The following is a 17,259-nucleotide window of genomic DNA, read 5'->3' as shown; positions in this document are numbered from 1 at the left end:
GTAGTCCCTTCTAGCAGCCATGTTTGTAGTCCTGGCAAAACCTGCCGGAGAGAGAGATAATTAGCACCCTTCCTACACAGAGGGAGACAGGTTTTGCTGATATACTTTTTTGGAGTGTGGAAGGTTAGGCAAGTAAGTCTATTTTATGTCTTTATTTATTTTTAAGCCTGTGTTTTGGCTGTGGAGAGATATAAACACAAGTAGAGGAATTTTTTAATTTATATACTCCAAGGATGGCCGTGCCTTTTTTTTCTGTTTTGGCCAGCCACAAGGTTGCTAAGTGACTGCATAACTCTACTAGGAAAGAGCCTGCAATAAATATTTTGTAGTAGTAGGTTTTGTAGATTGGAGTAAATTTCACACTCATGGGCCTGTAACACAGTCATACTCCAGGCTCCCACAGATTCCACATTCCATGTAGCTAGATAACATGTGCATTTCCTTTTAGTTCACTGTTGCCATGTTTTTGTTGGATTTTTTTTTCTTTGCAACATCTGTGGTATGTTTTTTGCACTTGTTTTAATAAACAAGTTGTCTTTTTCAAATAATTGTGATTATTGGTATAGGGACAATAAATCAGTTGCTATGTGTACAGTTACCCAACTGTTGTTTTTCTCTTTTCTTCATGCCTGTTTCTCTTTCCTCCCTGCTGTTTCTCTTTTACCTTCCTTTCCTATCACTCCTTTCTGGCTTCTCTCAGTCTTCCTTTTTCTGCTTTTTTTTCACTTCTCTTAATATACCTTATTATTTCCTAACTGCCATGCCCCAAAAGCAGAGGAAAAATTTGAAAGGAAGGTGTAGACATAAAAATACACAAATATGTAAAATTTATTTCTTTGAGGTATACAACATGTTCTCTAATATCAGCATTTATTTTGTAAATAACTTACAGTAATATGAAAGAGATCACAGCAGGTTTATGTGGGATGGAAGTAAAGATGTATATAAAATGTGGGACGGCTCTCGAATGACTCACTCCTACACTGTTTTCTCAGGCAAAATACCCATTGAAGTCAGTCAACAGGTAGGGACTGATTTAGCAAGATATTCAAGTAAGCACGTGTCTGTATTCAAGCATGTTGGTAATCCCACTGACTTCAATGGGACTATGTGTGCTTAATTAGGCAAGGGCTTAATTAAGTACCTTGCTGAATTGGGACCTGTGTGTGTGTGTGTAGATGGAAGTTTCCCCTGAGTAGAGTAAAGAATATATAATCATAAGCGGGAAAACTACGAAACTCCAAACTTCAGTACATATAATTCTCTGCAATTAATTCAGTCCAGGGGTGTGTGGATTTGCCCTTCTGCAACTACTCACCCTGAAGTAGGAATAGGGCAAGACCCACGACACCCCTGAAAACCCATAAATGACCCACCAAACCTTGGATGGCAGAGAAATTCCATGGATATCTTGGCATCTGCAACTCACAGGGATATCTGCACAGAGAGTTTGTGGTTTTTTTAGTCATCTCCATCACCCTTGGCAACACTGCTCCCTATGGATACAAGGTTCCACAGTCTTCCCACCAGCTGGTGCTCCAACCTACTCTGAAGTAGTTTAGATGTTGGATCCAAATTTCTACAGATCAGGTAGAAACACCTAAGTATTGTCACTTACACCCACAATTAATGGTGGATGCAAAATGAGAGGCCAAGTTAAAAATGTCTCTTTCAACAAAATACAGCAGAGTTCTTAGAATTAGAATTGTCATTTGCTGTGTTATTTATAGTAGCTTTGTGGGGAACAGCTTTTCCTAGAGCCACCAGCTTTACTTTCTATTGAATCTAGCGATAGAACGATAACTTGATTTATGATGTGTGTCCTCAGAGAACACATTTTTCTAAATTTTCTTTCAAAACACAAAAAGCATCACATCTCATTACAATGCAGACATGATTTCTCTGTGTGTGAAGCCTTTTAGGCTGAAAATAACAAAACCCAACAGAGAGGAAAAAATCTTGCAATAATAACTGTAGAGAATAGTAATCAGTCAGCCAAACAAGCCATGTTAACTAGAACACCAGAAAAACTTTTGGGGTGGGAGCCATAAAGGGAGTTATGTGTTGCAAGACTGAGTGTCACAGTACTTCACATTTAGGTGCCTAAAAAAATCATAGAACAACACTGTAATACACAAAGTTGAGTTAGGTGCCTAGGTTCTGCCTTGTACAATGAACGGGGAGAGATATTTGCCTTAAAATCTGATCAACAAAAGCCAAAATGCTACGTGCAGAGATGCTGACCACAGGGGTGTGTGCTAACCCCATTCTGTCTTTTGGAGATGGGCACCTAAGTGTGGGCTGTGGAGAGGTTCCTATCTCTGCTTCCAATCTACAACTGGGAACCTGCCACCTGGAGAGTCAGGCATCTTTGGTATCTAATATGCTTCTTGTGGCACTGAGTTAGGTGCCTCACTCCACACACAGCAGGGCATGGAGGGGTGCCGCCAGCACCTACTTTATAACTTTTAGCTTAGTAGCTAGAGTGTGTGCCTAGAATATGGGAGACCCAGATTCAATTCCCCCCTCTATATTAGAGGGGGGGAAAGGACTAATTAGGGGGATCTACCTCTCAGGAGAGTGCTTTAATACCGAGTTCTGAGATATTGTGATGTGAGGCTCCCTCAGTCTCTCCCGTTGAAGCTGTTCCACTGTAGATAAATAATGAGTGATTGGGGGAGTGGATGCCCCAGCCCAATCACTATTTAAGTATTTATCCACAGTGGAAGTGGAACAGTGACTGGGTGAGAGAGAGGAAATAACTCTGTGGTTGGGACATCCACCTGGCAGTTGGAGACCTGATCACCCTGCTCCAGTCATTCTTTCATTATTTATTCACAGTGGAACAGCTTCAACAGGAGAGATTAAATCCATATCAGACTATCCCATAGTTCAGTGGTTAGAGCCCTCTCCTGAGAAGTGAAAGACTCCATGCTTCAAATCTTTTCTCCATGCTCTGGCAGAGAGGGAGAAATTGAAAGTGCGTCTCCCACAGTCCAGGCAAATGCTCTAACTGCTGGGCTAAAAGCTACAGGGGGTGCCAGCAGTGCCTCTCTCTCCCTCCTTCAGAGTTTGCAATGGGACTTGATAGGCATGCTCAGAAGCCCTGCATGGGACTTAAATGGATTAATATCTATCTTCGCTCCAGTTCATGAGTCACTCTGGAACTTACGTGGCAGATAGGCACCCAAGTCCCTAGAGCAAGGCAGCAACATGCTTGCCCAAGTGTCTAAAACTCAGAAGCCTAGGTTAGGTCTGAGTGAGTTAGGCAGCAGTCAAGTAGGAGTTTTGTGGATTCAGTAGTGCTGCACAGGGGGACTTAAGTGCCCAAGTTGCTTCATGGATAGCACTCTTTCTTCCTAACAGGAAAGAGATTCTGCTACATTAGCAGTTTCTCTTGTAGCATATTTCAATATACTGCATTGCAGGGGTAGAGTGTTATCAGCAGTTATATGCAGGAGATGAAGTCAGGACTCCTGGTCCGGCTTTAGGCCTATTCCATCAATTCCCCCGAATCGGGCCCATCACCTAAGAGGGCCCCGCGCCCAGTGAGAATCCCTTCCCTGGTTAGAGGCACCTTTTTAATTTTTAATCACATGGCAGCGCTTTGGGCCTTCAGCGGCACTTCAGCGGCGGGTCCTTCACTCTCTCCGCGTCTTACTTCAGCGGCGGGTCCTTCACTTACTCTGGGTCTTTGGCGACACTTCGGCAGTGGGTCCTTCAGTGCCGCTGAAGACCTGGAGCGAGTGAAGGACCCACCGCTGAAGTGCCGCCAAAGACTCAGAGCAGCACCCAGTGAATACAAGCCCCACGTGCTTTTTTAAATATGTTGTTTTTTTTTTTTTTAAACTCATCCCTGCCAGGACCCAGTCGAAACTGTTTGAATTGGGCCCCGCACTTCCTAAAACCAGCCCTCCCCTTTGGAACCCTAACCCTATCTCCAAGTGCTCTATTCTTAGGAACCCTAGCGATAAGGCGGGAAGCCCTACCCATAGAAACCCTAACCCTAGCTCCAAGTGCCCTACCCGTAGGAACCCTAACGCTAGGGTGGGAAACCCTACCCATAGGAACCCTAACCCTAGCTCCAAGTACCCTAACCATAGGAACTCTAAGCCTAGGTCCAAGTGCCCTACCAACAGGATCCCTAACCCTAGGGCGGGGAGTCCTTCCCATAGGAACCCTGACCCTAGCTCCAAGTGCCCTACTGATAGGAAATCTAACTCTACCTCCAAGTGCCCTACCAGTAGGAAACCTAACTCTGGCTCCAAGTGCCCTACCCTTACGGACACTAACCTTAGGGTAGGGTGACCTACCCATAGGAACCCTAGCCCTAGCCCAAAATGCCCTATTCTTAAGAACCTTAACCCTATGTCGGGAAGCCCTACCCATAGGAACCCTAATCCTAGAGTGGGAAGCCCTACCCATAGGAATCCTAACCCTAATGCCAAGTGTCCTACATATAGGAACCCTAACTCTAGCTCCAAGTGCCCTACCCTTATGAACCCTAACCCTAGGGCGGGAAGCCCTACCCATAGGAACCCTAACCCTAGCTCCAAGTACGTTACCCATAGGTCCTTTAACCCTAGGGGGTGAAGCCCTACCCTTAGGAACCCTAACCCTAGCTCCAATTGCCCTACCCATAGGAACCCTAACCCTAGCTCCAATTGCCCTACCCTTAGGAACCCTAACCCTAGCTCCAAGTGCCCTACCCTTAGGAACCCTACCCCTAGCTCCAAGTGAGCTAGCCTTAGGAACCCTAACCCTAGCTGCAAGAACCCTACCCATAGGTCCTCTAACCCTAGGGGGTGAAGCTCTACCCATAGGAACTCTAACCCTCGCTGCAAGTGTCCTACCCATAGGAACCCTAACGCTAGGGCGGGAAGCCCTAACCATAGGAATCCTAACGCTAGATCCAACTGCCCTACCTTTAGGAACTCTAACCCTAGGGCGGGAAGCCCTACCCATAGGAACCCTAACCCTAGCTCCAAGTGACCTACCTGTAGGAACCCTAACCCTAGGGCAGGAAGCCCTACCCATAGGAACCCTAACCCTAGCTCCAAGTATGCTACCCATAGGTCCTCTAATCCTAGGGGGTGAAGCCCTACCCTTAAGAAATCTAACCCTAGCTCCAACTGCCCTACCCATAGGAACCCTAACCCTAGCTCCAGTTGCCCTACCCTTAGGAACCCTACCCCTAGCTCCAAGTGAGCTAGCCTTAGGAACCCTAACCCTAGCTGCAAGAACCCTACCCATAGGTCCTCTAACCCTAGGGGGTGAAGCTCTACCCATAGGAACTCTAACCCTCGCTGCAAGTGTCCTACCCATAGGAACCTAACGCTAGGGCGGGAAGCCCTAACCATAGGAACCCTAACCCTAGATCCAACTGCCCTACCCTTAGGAACTCTAACCCTAGCTCCAAGTGCCCTACCCATAAGAACCCTAACCCTAGCTCCAAGTACCCTACCCATAGGTCCTCTAACCCTAGGGGGTGAAGTCCCACCCATAGGAACTCTAACCCTAGTTGCAAGTGTCCTCCCCTTAGGAACCCTAACTCTAGGGCGGGAAGCCCTACGCATAGGAACCCTAATCCTATCTCCACATCCCCTACCCATTGGAACCCTAACCCTAGCTCCACGTATCCTAACCATACAAACCCTAACCCTAGCTCTAAGTGCCTTACCCTTAATAACTCTAGCCCTAGGGCGGGAAGATCTTCCCATAGGAACCCTAACCCTAGCTCCAAGTACCCTACTCATAGGTCCTCTAACCCTAGGGGGTGAAGTCCTACCCATAGGAACTCTAACCCTAGTTCCAAGTGTCCTACCCATAGGAACCCTCACCCTAGGGCAGGACGTCCTTCCCATAGGAACCATAACCGTAGCTCCAATTGCCCTACCCATAGGATCCCTAACCCTAGCTCCAAGTGCCCCACCCTTAGGAACTGTAACCCTAGGGTGGGAATCCCTACCCATAAGAACCCTAACCCTAGCTCAAATTTCCCTGTCCGCAGGAACCCTCACCCTAGGGCGAGGCGTCCTTCCCATAGGAACTCTAACCCTAGCTCCATGTGCCTTCCCCTTAGCAACCCTAGACCTAGGGTGGGGAATCCCTACCCTTAGGAACCCTAACCCTAGCTCCAAGTGCTCTACCCATAGGAACCCTAACCCTAGGGTGGGAAGCCCTACCCATAGGAACCCTAACCCTAGCTCCAACTGCCCTACCCTTAGGACCCTAACCCTAGCTCCAAGTGCCCTACCCTTAGTAACCCTAACCCTAGGGCGAGAAGATCTACTCATAGGAATCCTAACCCTAGCTCCAAATACCCTACCCATAGGTCCTCTAACCCTATGGGGTGAAGCCCTACCTATAGGAACCCTAATCCTAGCTCCAAGTGCCCTACCCTTACGAGCTGTAACCCTAGGGCAGGAAGCCCTACCCATAGGAACTCTAACCCTAGGTCCAAGTGTCCTACCAATAGGAACCCTAACCCTAGCTCCAAGTGAGCTAGCCTTAGGAATCCTAACCCTAGGGTGAGAAGCCCTACCCATAGGAACTCTAACCCTAGCTCCAAGTGCCCTACCAATGGGAACCCTAACCCTAGCTCCAATTGCTCTACCCTTAGCAACCCTGACCCTAGATACACGTACCCTACCCATCGGAATCCTAACCTTATCTCCAAGTGCCCTACCCTTAGGAACCCTAACCCTAGGGCACGAAGCCCAACCCATAGGAACCCTAAGCCTCGCTCAAAGTGCCCTACCCATGGGAACCCTAAACCTAGCTCCAAGTGCCCTACCCTTTGGAATCCTAACCCTAGGGCGGGAAGCCCTACCCATAGGAATCCTAAGCCTAGGGCGGGGCGTCCTACCATAGGAACCCTAACTCTAGCTCCAATGCCCTACCTTTAGGAAACCTAATCCTAGGTCAGGAAGCCCTACCCATAGGAACCCTAACCCTAGGTCTAAGTGCCCTACCCTTAGGAACCGTAAGCCTAGGGTGGGAAGCTCTACCTATGGGAACCCTTACCCTAGCTCCAAGTGTCCTACCCATAGGAACCCTAATCCTAGCTCCAAGTGCCCTACCCTCAGGAACCCTAACCTTAGGATGAGAGGTTGTTCATAACTCTGAAACATTCATAACTCTGAACAAAATGTTATGGTTGTTCTTTCAAAAGTGTACAACTGAAGATTGACTTAGTAAAGTTTCAAACCTATATTATATAGAAGAAAAATGGTGTTTTTAAGCATCCTAATTTCAATGAAAGAAGCACAGAAACAGTTCCCTTACCTTGTCAATTTTTTTTTAAACTTTCCCTTTATTATTTTAGTAGTTTGTGTTTAACACAGTACTGTATTATATTTGCTTTTTTTGCATGGGGTCGGGGATTCTCTGCTGCTGCCTGATTGTGTGCTTCTGGTTCCAAATGAGGTAGGTTTGACTGGTCAGTTTGTAAGGCTATGTCTACATTACAGCCAGCAGTGATGCTCTGAGATCAATTGACTGGCAGTCAATTTAGCAAGTCTAGTGAAGACCCACCCAGTCGACAGCAGATCGCTCTCCAGTCGACCCCTGTACTCTACCCCCGACAAGAAGAGTAAGGTAAGTCAATGGGAGAGCTTCTCCCATTGACCCCCCCTTCCTTCCCGCGGTATACGTCAACTCCAGTTACATTATTCACATAGCTGGAGTTGCGTAGCGTAGGTTGACTTACTGCGGTAGTGTAGACATAGCCTAACTCTGGTGCTTGTAATTCTGAGGTTCTACTGTAACTGCCAACAGTTAAGTTACCACAGTTGTTTCTATGCAAACATATTTTATTCTTAAACTAGAAGGTCTACAGAGAAGACCTATTCAGATCAATTAAAGAATCTACACACATGCTAAGAAGCTTACCAGAGATCACCTCCCAAGCCCCATTTCCACAAAGGCTCTGGCCAGTGTCAGTCCTTCTAACCTTTCCCTGAGTATGAAGCTCTCAGTGGACCAGAGGTCCTGCTTGTCTGCTGGATCAGAATGAAGGCTCGAGTGTAAACTGAGCCATAGAGAGACTGTGGTATGGCTAAGGTCAAAGAGTAAGTTAATGGCATGTGAAGGAGAACAAGGGTGGTAGAACCAGGAGGGCAGTGGGGGCCCCCACAATAGAAATACTGCTGGAGTTAATTTATGTTTCCAACTCTGCTTCCCCATCCCCTCTGACTCCACCCCACTCTCCTCAGCTCCATTTACTCCCTCTCCATTAGCTGATTGGCTCTCAACTTTCAAACAATCAGGTTATGGCCAACATCCCTCCCCTCCAGCAGTGCATTGGGGCAAGGCATCTTTCCACACTCTGCTATTCAAGATGCACAGCTGCTGCTTCTGGTGAAGAACCCAAGAATCCTAAAGCTTATTTCCATGCTCTAAACAATAGCTCTCACACTGCAAACTACTGGCCTTTATATTTACTTTTTTTTTTTTTAAATATGAGTAGCTAATGTTTGTCACAGTGGATTCAGAAGTGTAAATAGACAAATAAAGTTGTTATGGTAACATGAATAAATGTTGCTTAGACTTATTTACAAGACACTTTGCAGATGGCAATAAGCAAACATTTCAGTTTAACAACTGCCAAGGATGCTTGTTTGATGACTTTCAGCGCTTTAATCAGTAGCACTTTGACTAAGCATAGTTACTGATTGCGTGGACAGTGAGTAGGATGGTAGAAGTAGGATTAGCTTGGATCCTGTATGTACATGTTCGAAACTTGTTCACACTTGCCTTAATCAATATGTGGTTTGTTGGTTGCACTAAGCGCATGGGTGGGAGAATTTCCCCCCCTAATTCAGCTGAGCTAGAGAAACACATTCATGACATTGTATCCCACGGTCAGTGCTGCCTGTTACTGCAGGGCTTTTTCTGGCTGGCATTTGTTTTGAAGAGAAGAAACTCTTTGCATTTAGGCTCAATAGTTGTAGTCTTCTCTGGCTCGTTGTAGTATAGATTTTGCTTTTTTGTTGTTTGTCTTTTGGCATTAATTGTGGATATGAACTTGGCAAGGCATGTGTTTTGGTAGCTCAGCAAGGTCTCCTAGACTCCTAGCAGTTTTTAAGAGTGTTTTGCAAGATGAGGATTTTCATAGCTTTTGAAGGATTTTGTGAATCTTTTGACATTTCATCAGACCAAACTGTGCAAGCCATAAAACTGATGATAAAGGTAGGTGCTTAACTAATTATCAAGCTAATTATTTTTAATTTTGATATGTTTAACTTATGGTTTAAATACACCTATAATATAAATTTATACTGCATAGTATTCCCTATTCTAATGCAAGGGAGTTCATTTTATAGGTCTTCTGGCTGCCTATCCTTGATTTCTGTGTAAGGCTTCTGAGACTCTTACTGCCTGATTTTCAGGTTTAGCCAAGCTCTGCTTGTTGCAAATGAAAGATGGGGGCAGCAGGCAAAGCTACCGTTATATTACCATTATAATAGACAGGCTCCTGGTGAAAGTTAGACAATCTCAGGGCTACTTTAACTTGCATTTGGCTGCCAGCAGCCAGCCCCAATGGGCATTTCCCACAAGTGAGAATCCTCAGGAATCCAGTAGCACACTGGTTACACATCTCTTTCTCCCTAGCCATGTTTCCCACATAGACTCTACTGATTTGGGGGCAGCGGGGCGGGAGGGGGAGAAGTGGGGTGGAGCGTTCAGGGGAGGAGACGGAGGTGGAGCAGTGGTGAGCTAGGGCCAGCCGCTGGCTCACCTGCCCACCCGCCACTGTCCGACCACTCACTCGCTCGCCTCCTGAGCCCCCCTCCCTCACCTGCCGCCACAGGCCGCACAGTGAGCCCACGCGGGCCTCATGTTGTGCAGGCCTGGTTTACAGGCTCGTGGCATTGTGTCAGAGGAAATACAGACAAGCATTGGTCTCTCTGCAAAGGCATCTTTTTGAACCACTGACAACAAGCACCACAATTTTATGTGAAATCTGATTGTCTCCACCATCAGCAGCTCTGGGAATGATGTTCCAGTTCATGGGAGCAACTGGGAAAGTGTTCAGAGCTAGCATGTGTGTTTGTGTAGAGAGTCAAGGGAACAGTCAATGGAGGAAGGAAGACCCTGTGAGATGCCCCAGTCAAGGCTGGGATTAAAAGAGAGACCTGATTCCCCAGAGGTCTCAAATTATCACCACCAAACTCCAGGCACATGTGCAACAACTTGCACTCTACATTACATGGTGCCAGAATGATCACAGTGACATTTCAACTTGCTCCTTGTGAGATGAGACTTCTGTGATTCAGGAGTCCCTGTGGCTGCAGGTTTAGCTGCATTGTCTGAATTAACCCTATATTGTTCTAGGCATTTACTTTGACACAGCAAGGAAAAGCACTATTTATGTCACGTTCATCCTTTCAAGGAGAGAATCCAGAGTTCTTGCACAGTCAGGCTCACACTTTAAAAATGCCATCTAATTTTGGTGTCCTCAAGTTCTGATGCCAGCTGTGAATACGTAGGCTGAGATTTTCAAAAGCACACAGTTTGGTTTAACTCTGCTCCCACTGAAGTCAATAGGAGTTTTTTACATGGGATCAGATAGGCCAGGGGTTGACAACCTTTCAGAAGTGGTGTGCCGAGTCTTCATTTATTTATTTACTCTAGTTTAAGGTTTCACGTGCCAGTAATACATTTTAACATTTTTAAAAGGTCTCTTTCTATAAGTCTATAATATATAACTAAACTATTGTTGTATGTAAAGTAAATAAGGTTTTTAAAATGTTAAGAAGCTTCATTTACAATTAAATTAAAATGCAGAGCGCCCCTGGACCAGTGGCCAGGACCCAGGCAGTGTGAGTGCCACTGAAAATCAGCTCGCGTGCCGCCTTTGGCACACATGCCATAGGTTGCCTACCCCTGAGATAGGCCAATACAGAGCTCTTTAGAAAATCCCACCTGACATCTAATTCAGGTATCTAAATATTCATTTAGGTGCCTCATTTTAGGCACCCAAGTTTGAAGCTGGTAAAATAATAATATAATATAATTAATTAATAATATAATAATATATATGTAGTCTAGGTCCCTAAAGTTGGGCACCCAAACATATGAGGTAACCAAAAGCAGAGGCCACTTGGAAAAACTTGAGCTTTCATAATTCCCCAGCAAGAAGGTCACAGCTCTGTATTTTTGCTTTAGCGTTGTGTCACTTGTAATGGACGAGATGTATTCATTTGTAGCAGCAAAACTTCCTCACGTTCTTTAGCCTCCTATACAAATAGAATTTTTGTAATTTATAAGCAAAAAATAAACCTAGCTTAAATCAAGACTCTTAGATCTCAACGCTATTTTCTTTTCAAAACAAAAAGATATAAATCTTGTATCTAGCAGTTGTATGTTCTTAGAACACTTTACTTGAACTGTAAGCCCTGTGGAGCAAAGAGCAGTTTCTAAGGCACTAATGTAATATACATACACCAAAAATGAATGCAGATTTGTTCTGGGTAGGAATCACTTCTGCATAGACATTCTTTTCACAATTTATTATTCATTTTTAGGATTATTTTCACATTCCACTTTCTGAAGACAAACAAGGCAGACGATATTTGGAGCTGATCTATGCAGGAGCAATACTGAAAGACAGCTGGATCCTTGCTGACATAGGGATATCAGTTTCCTCGACTATTAAATGTGTTGTTAAGGTACAGTATGATTAAAAAACAGATAGTCTTAAGTTGTCCAGAAATTCTGTGTGTTTTTTGGTTCTCCTTCTAGACCCTGTGCTAAATTTAACACCACTAAGCAGCAGTAAAAAGTATCTAACCTCAAGAATAACCACCCTGACCTTCAAAGAATGAGTGTAAAAGGTTGTTATGGTAACATGAATGATTGGGCTTACATTTATTTGCATGGAACTTTAAAGACTGTAAAAATAGGATCTCTCTACAGAAAAGGTATCTCTACAGAAACTGAATTTGTGGAATGAAAGACCTTTACAAATAGGGAGAAAAAGCCTGATACAGCACAATACCCATTTCCCACTGTGGGCAATAGATTTAGGAGGATCTTGTCAGCCATATATTTCTGTCACCCGCAAATCCATTCCTTCCCTCAGTATCTGTGATCACAAATTGACTTTTGGTCATGATCTGTCATTTTTCCTCTGCTGAATATATATCTCGGCAGTCAGTCGCTGCGGCTCCTTCATGAGGTGCAGAAAAGCTAAAGGTAAATTGCATTAAATAAAAAAATGGCACTAGTCTCTCTAATCCCACTTGCACAGGCTTCAGTAGCTCCAGTAAGCCAAGTACAGCACATAGTATAGTCTTTATAATACTACTGATGAGAATAGAGAGAGAGAGGTCACAGCTGGAACCTTGAATTTGAACCTTTTTGAAAGAGGGTGTAGATTATATCGCAATCCTTGGCTCCAATCCTACCCCAATGGTTTTGGTTCTGAATTGGATTCTAAACCAGAATGAACTATTTTTCCACTCATGATTCAGCTGTGGACAAACTTGTGAGAAATGCTCACCATTCAGATATCTAATCTTGCAAGGTTGCCAGCGTTCAAGATGACTGAAATCTCATAAGCAGCTGATCTCATGAGACTTTCACCATTTTGGGCTGAAATCTCAAAATCAGCTATTTAGGTTTCAAGACCATTACAAATAAAGATGAGCCCTGGCCCTTATTAGGCCTCTAAGCTGAACTCTAAAGCAAGCCAAAGCCTATCCCTGTATCCAGTGAGAACCAAGCATTCCGAATTAATTTTAGAGGCGTTGTTCTAAGAAGAATTATCATTCATTATAACTTAACATCATGGTTTGGCTCCCTCCTTAGGATCATAGAATATCAGGGTTGCAAGGGACCTCAGGAAGTCATCTAGTCCAACCCCCTGCTCAAAGCAGGACCAATCCCCAAACAGATTTTTGCCCCTGATCCCACTGTAACTGGAAAATCTTTTCTTCCTTCATTCTCAGGAAGTAGAACATATGATTTCATCTTGCTTTCTAAATGCACCTATATTGAAATAACCTGAGTTTTTCTTGTTGTGTATAGCAAAAGTCAGTCTTTTGCTGGAATACATGAGAAGGTGTTAGAATTTCAGGGGAATAACTCCTAATTTTGTATTACAGTTCTATGCCAACACTATTAAAGGAAATAAGCAATGCATAAGACATCACAAAAGACAATAGCAACTCAGGCTGGTATGATTTGGTAAAATAACTGTAAGGAAAACACGACATATATGATGTCTTGTGGCAGGAGCGGCGCCAGGGTTTCTGACGCCCTAGGCGGACGGCCATTTCGCCACCCCCCGCTCCTCCGGTGGACCTACCGCAGTCATGCCGGCATACGGTCCACTGCTGGAAGGGCTCCGGTGGAGCTGCCGCAGTGATGCCGGCAGACGGTGCGCTGGTCTAAAGGCTCCGGCGGACCTATCGCAGTCATGCCTGTGGCAGGTCCACCGGAGCCTTTAGATCAGTGGACCGCCCGCCGAAATGACTGCGGCAGCTCCACCGGAGCCTTTCCAGCAGCGGACCGTCCGCCGGCATGACTGCGGTAGGTCCACCGGACCCGTGTGCCGCCGCCCTGGCAAAATAGCGCCCCCCAAAAATTCTGGCGCCCTAGGCCATTGCCTAGGTCGCCTAAATGATAGCGCTGGCCCTGTCTTTTGGGCATAATTTTCAAACCTGGTAGCCTAAATTTGGACACCTAGACCTGCATGTAGCTGTCTAAACTGTTGCTGTTTATATATACCTGGTTCAGACACATTAATGATTATACAGGCTATTAAAAGTATATTTAGACCTCAAAATTGGGCTGTCTAGGGCAAATTCTGTATTCATTTACAATGGGAAAGTCAATAAATAATACTTTGCACTTCTACAGTGCATGCATCTGAGGATTTCAAACATTATCTGAGCAGTAATGAATTAAATATCCTAGCATCCCTGTAAGCCAGGTATAATTAGTTATTATAAGTATTCTTTCCATATTACATGTTGGGGAAACAGAGGTACAGAAGTTAAGAGACATTTCCAGGGAATCTGGGTACAGCCAGGAATACAATAGAGGTTGCCTGACTCTGAGTGCTGTGTTTTAACCAAAAGGTCCCCCTTTTTCAGTGCTGTTGCACACATGGACCTAAGGACAGAATATGGCATTTGGGGGCTACTGTTTAACTCATGTTCACTTAAATTCCATGAAAGTGTACAACACAGCTGAGCGAGGCTTCCACAAATTAAAATGAGATAATTACCAATTGCCATCTCATACATTTATTTTTAAACAGTATTTTGACTGGATTGTTCCCAGTTACAAGAAAAACAGAAAGTGCTTCAGTCAAAGAAGGTATAAAATATTTTTTTTTATACAGGGCTTTTCAGTGTCTGAATGTCTCTTGTAGCCTATGATTACTGTGATAAAGTCTTATCATGCAAAGGTATTGTCAAGCTTATTCAATATTAGGCCTAAAACTTCCGAAAACGTCAAAGATCAAGCATAGTAACCAGAGCAAGTGTAGCAAGTTTAAACTAGGAAATATTGTAGACCTGTGGTCAGCTGCAAAAAGCAAGCTTTGCAATATTAGGCATAGCAAATTCAGATTAAGAAATATTGTAGACTTGTGGTCATCTTCAAAAAGCAGGCTTTGCAAAATTAGATATGGATTTGTGGTCAAGGTGTAAAACAACCAAGCACTTCTTTCAGCTGATTTGAATGTTCTTGATACAGACTTGTGGTCAAGGTGCAAAGCAACCAAGCACTTCTGGCTGCTTCAAATGTTCTGTGTCTGACACATTAACCACAATTAGGACAATTGGCTGTATTTGGAAAATATGAGCTGTGCACCTGTGCATAGATCATAATTTCAAAGTAACCACAACTACCACAGTAAACATTTGGCCTAACCTGTTTTGGTTGACCTGCTTCAAAACACGGCAGGCAGATTCATAGACTCTAGGACTGGAAGGGACCTTGAGAGGTCATCGAGTCCAGTCCCCTGCCCTCATGAGATGAGATAAAGTGTGTAGAGCCTCAGGTGGGTTTGTGTGTGTGTCTTGGTCTAAGAGGTCATTCTCTCTGATTGGTCAGACCCACACCCCCTGAACAGAGGAAACCTGAACTACACCGACTATCTGTACCTGGCCAGTGCAAAGAGCGGTTGACTAAAGGGTAACATATTCTCAGCAGGGTAAGGTTTTAAAGTAAAAAAAGTCTGATTGCATGCAGTATAAAGTAATGGAGTAGAGAAGTCTGGGTTGCTTGAGCTAATTTGATCTCAAGTTGTGTTGGCACTACAGTATTACAAATTGTAATGTCAGGATAATTTGATCTCAAGTCGTATCAATGCTGCAGTAGTAAAAACAGTAGTAAAATCTTAATAGAAGTATTAGATTGTTTAGGAATAGTTTTAAGTTGCTAATATAGTAGTTTTACTTATGCTTTTGCCCCCTGGTGGTGGGAACAGTATGTGCAAAGTTGGTAATCAATAAGTAACAGTAGCTTTGCGTGTACTTGTACCTGCCTTCAGTACCACCAGCCATTTATATTCAATGCTAATAGTATGATTTATAGTAGTAAGTAATTAATGCATAATATTACCTGTACTTGTGCTTGTTCGCAATATAATTTGTCATTTATATTAATCCTTATTCAATGCTGGTCTCTATTTCTCCTTTTCCTATTCTGTCTGTGTCGCATTTATAGCTGTAAGTCATTAAAAACCTTTTTTGAGAAATAATCAGTAGTCTTAGTTTTCTCTTATATGGACACTGCTCAACCTCATTACATCTGTGTTGGGTGGTGGGACATAGCAATCACCCGGAGCCCCATTGGGGTCCTGACATGTGCCTCCTTCTTCCTTTATTTCCGCATAGCCTTTTTCTTGAGTCTTCTCCCTCTCCCAAATCCCATAACAGGTTATTTTCCTTAATTTTCTGAGGTGGCTGATTGCTGCCTTTATTTTAAAGAAAATGCAACTCCTCCTTTTGGAGGATTTTCACTCTGGCTGGAAGGAGGAGTAGTTGTCCTTTGCATGAAAAGGACTGTTTAATATGGTGACTGGCTTTGCACAAGACCTTTACAGCTGGTCTTAAATCTTAATCCAAAACAATTATTTCTGTCCCTCACAGTCAGGTCTGTAACAACCTTGGCTGTTTTCATCCATCATGAGGAATACCTTTATTCTCTCCAGGGTGGCATTTGTGTGGTTTTTTGTGTCATTGGGCTCCTAACTACCTTTTTTGTCTATAAGCATATCAGATCTTCTCAGCTACTAAATTAGAGTATTCTGTGCACCTGCCGTCCATACGAGTAATCATGTCCATGTTACCACTGCTGAGGGGTTACACAAAAGTCATGCATTAATAAGACCAGATCCTTGGCCCTGCTCCATTTCCTTGGACAGCCAATGCTGTCTTAAACAGGTGAAGTGCCAGAGTAACTATTCCTAATCACCTTATTACAGCCTCCAGTGGAGGCAGTGTGGCCATGCAGGTGAGGGCAATAAACTCTTGGGGACCATTACCAGTCAGCACAACTTAGAGCAGCCCTGAGGATAAAACCAGACCCTGGCTAGCCTCAGGGCTGAGGGATGTAATGTTGGTGTACAGCCACCTGTGATCTTCACTACCCCAGGTCCTATGTCAAGCACGGTTCATCCAGATCTGAGTTTCAGGGCCGTAGGTGTCAGCTGATTTTTCAGCAACGCTTCCTGCATGAGTGCTGGAAAGAAGGAGAACAGGATCCCTGCATTCTCTCCCCACAAACTCATCTATGCAGGGCCAGGCACGATTTGACCTTCAATTTTTTGTCAGAAGGGAGATAAGTGCTGATGCTAAAAAAAAGTACCAGGCAAAACAAAGCATTGTAGAAACAGACATGATAGAAGTACACAACAGTACTGCAACCTAAATTTCTGTTTCATACACACAGGGAAGACTGTCTTTTAGAGTGGGCTTTTTTCTTTTTTCTCTCAGCTGCAAACTGCAAAGCCATGTTCAGTAATTAATGAGGTGGGGCTGTTGCAAGGCAGCAGCTTCTGTGCACTAACAAGCCTGGCTTCTCGCCATGGTTGTTATATAAGCCGGGAAAGATCCTGAAGATAGCTCGGCTGTATATAGGTCCCTCAGACCATAAACAATATTTTTAGTCTTGCTATTGCTTCACTCTCATAGGACTGGTTGGCCAGAATTATTGCTGCTCCTGGCACAGCATCACTAGGGCTGCAGCGCATAAAAACAAGGAGTGGAACAGTGAGGCAAAAGGACTGCAATGTTA

The 17,259-nt window shown here is 44.3% G+C and overlaps 2 protein-coding genes across 4 annotated transcripts in view; one reads left to right on the top strand and one right to left on the bottom strand.

Moving 5' to 3' along the window:
- Positions 1-3,780: 3,780 nt before the first annotated feature.
- Positions 3,781-6,199, bottom strand: LOC127057213 (uncharacterized). Of its 2 annotated transcripts, XM_050966051.1 has the most exons (3): positions 5,547-6,199; positions 5,193-5,331; positions 3,781-4,256 (listed from the first exon to the last, which is right to left on the bottom strand). In XM_050966051.1, the coding sequence occupies exons 1-3, from the start codon at positions 5,970-5,972 to the stop codon at positions 3,781-3,783; spliced, it is 1,041 nt and encodes a 346-aa protein (XP_050822008.1). In that variant the 5' UTR covers positions 5,973-6,199. The 2 variants fall into 2 exon arrangements, with proteins under 2 accessions (XP_050822008.1, XP_050822007.1); XM_050966050.1 differs by lacking the exon at positions 5,193-5,331 and having other exon boundaries at positions 3,781-4,710; positions 5,646-6,199.
- Positions 6,200-8,457: 2,258 nt separating this feature from the next.
- ANKUB1 (ankyrin repeat and ubiquitin domain containing 1) overlaps positions 8,458-17,259 on the top strand; it is a 30,752-nt gene continuing 21,950 nt past the window's right edge. Inside the window, exons 1-2 of one of the 2 annotated variants that reach the window (XM_050965977.1) lie at positions 8,458-9,192; positions 11,532-11,675. In XM_050965977.1, the coding sequence (XP_050821934.1) occupies positions 9,103-9,192; positions 11,532-11,675 (234 nt within the window). In that variant the 5' untranslated portion in view covers positions 8,458-9,102. Of the gene's footprint in view, positions 9,193-11,531; positions 11,676-14,053; positions 14,423-17,259 lie in introns of those variants that run through there. The other variant, XM_050965978.1, reaches the window with a different exon arrangement.

Source organism: Gopherus flavomarginatus, chromosome 8 (genome assembly GCF_025201925.1).
Source record: "Gopherus flavomarginatus isolate rGopFla2 chromosome 8, rGopFla2.mat.asm, whole genome shotgun sequence".
Lineage (NCBI taxonomy): Eukaryota > Metazoa > Chordata > Testudines > Testudinidae > Gopherus > Gopherus flavomarginatus.
Note: the sequence above shows the minus strand (reverse complement) of the source record. Positions and strands in the feature narration are given on the sequence as shown.

Bases quoted from the DNA above. Each gene is read 5' to 3' on its own strand.
- LOC127057213 (XM_050966050.1), bottom strand. From the start codon at position 5,972: ATGGGTAGGGATTCCCACCCTAGGGTTACAGTTCCTAAGGGTGGGGCA. The intron at 4,711-5,645 runs GTTAGGATACGT...AGGGTTCCTAAG, and splicing joins CTAGGGTTAGGGTTTGTATG to GGTAGGGCACTTGGAGCTAG.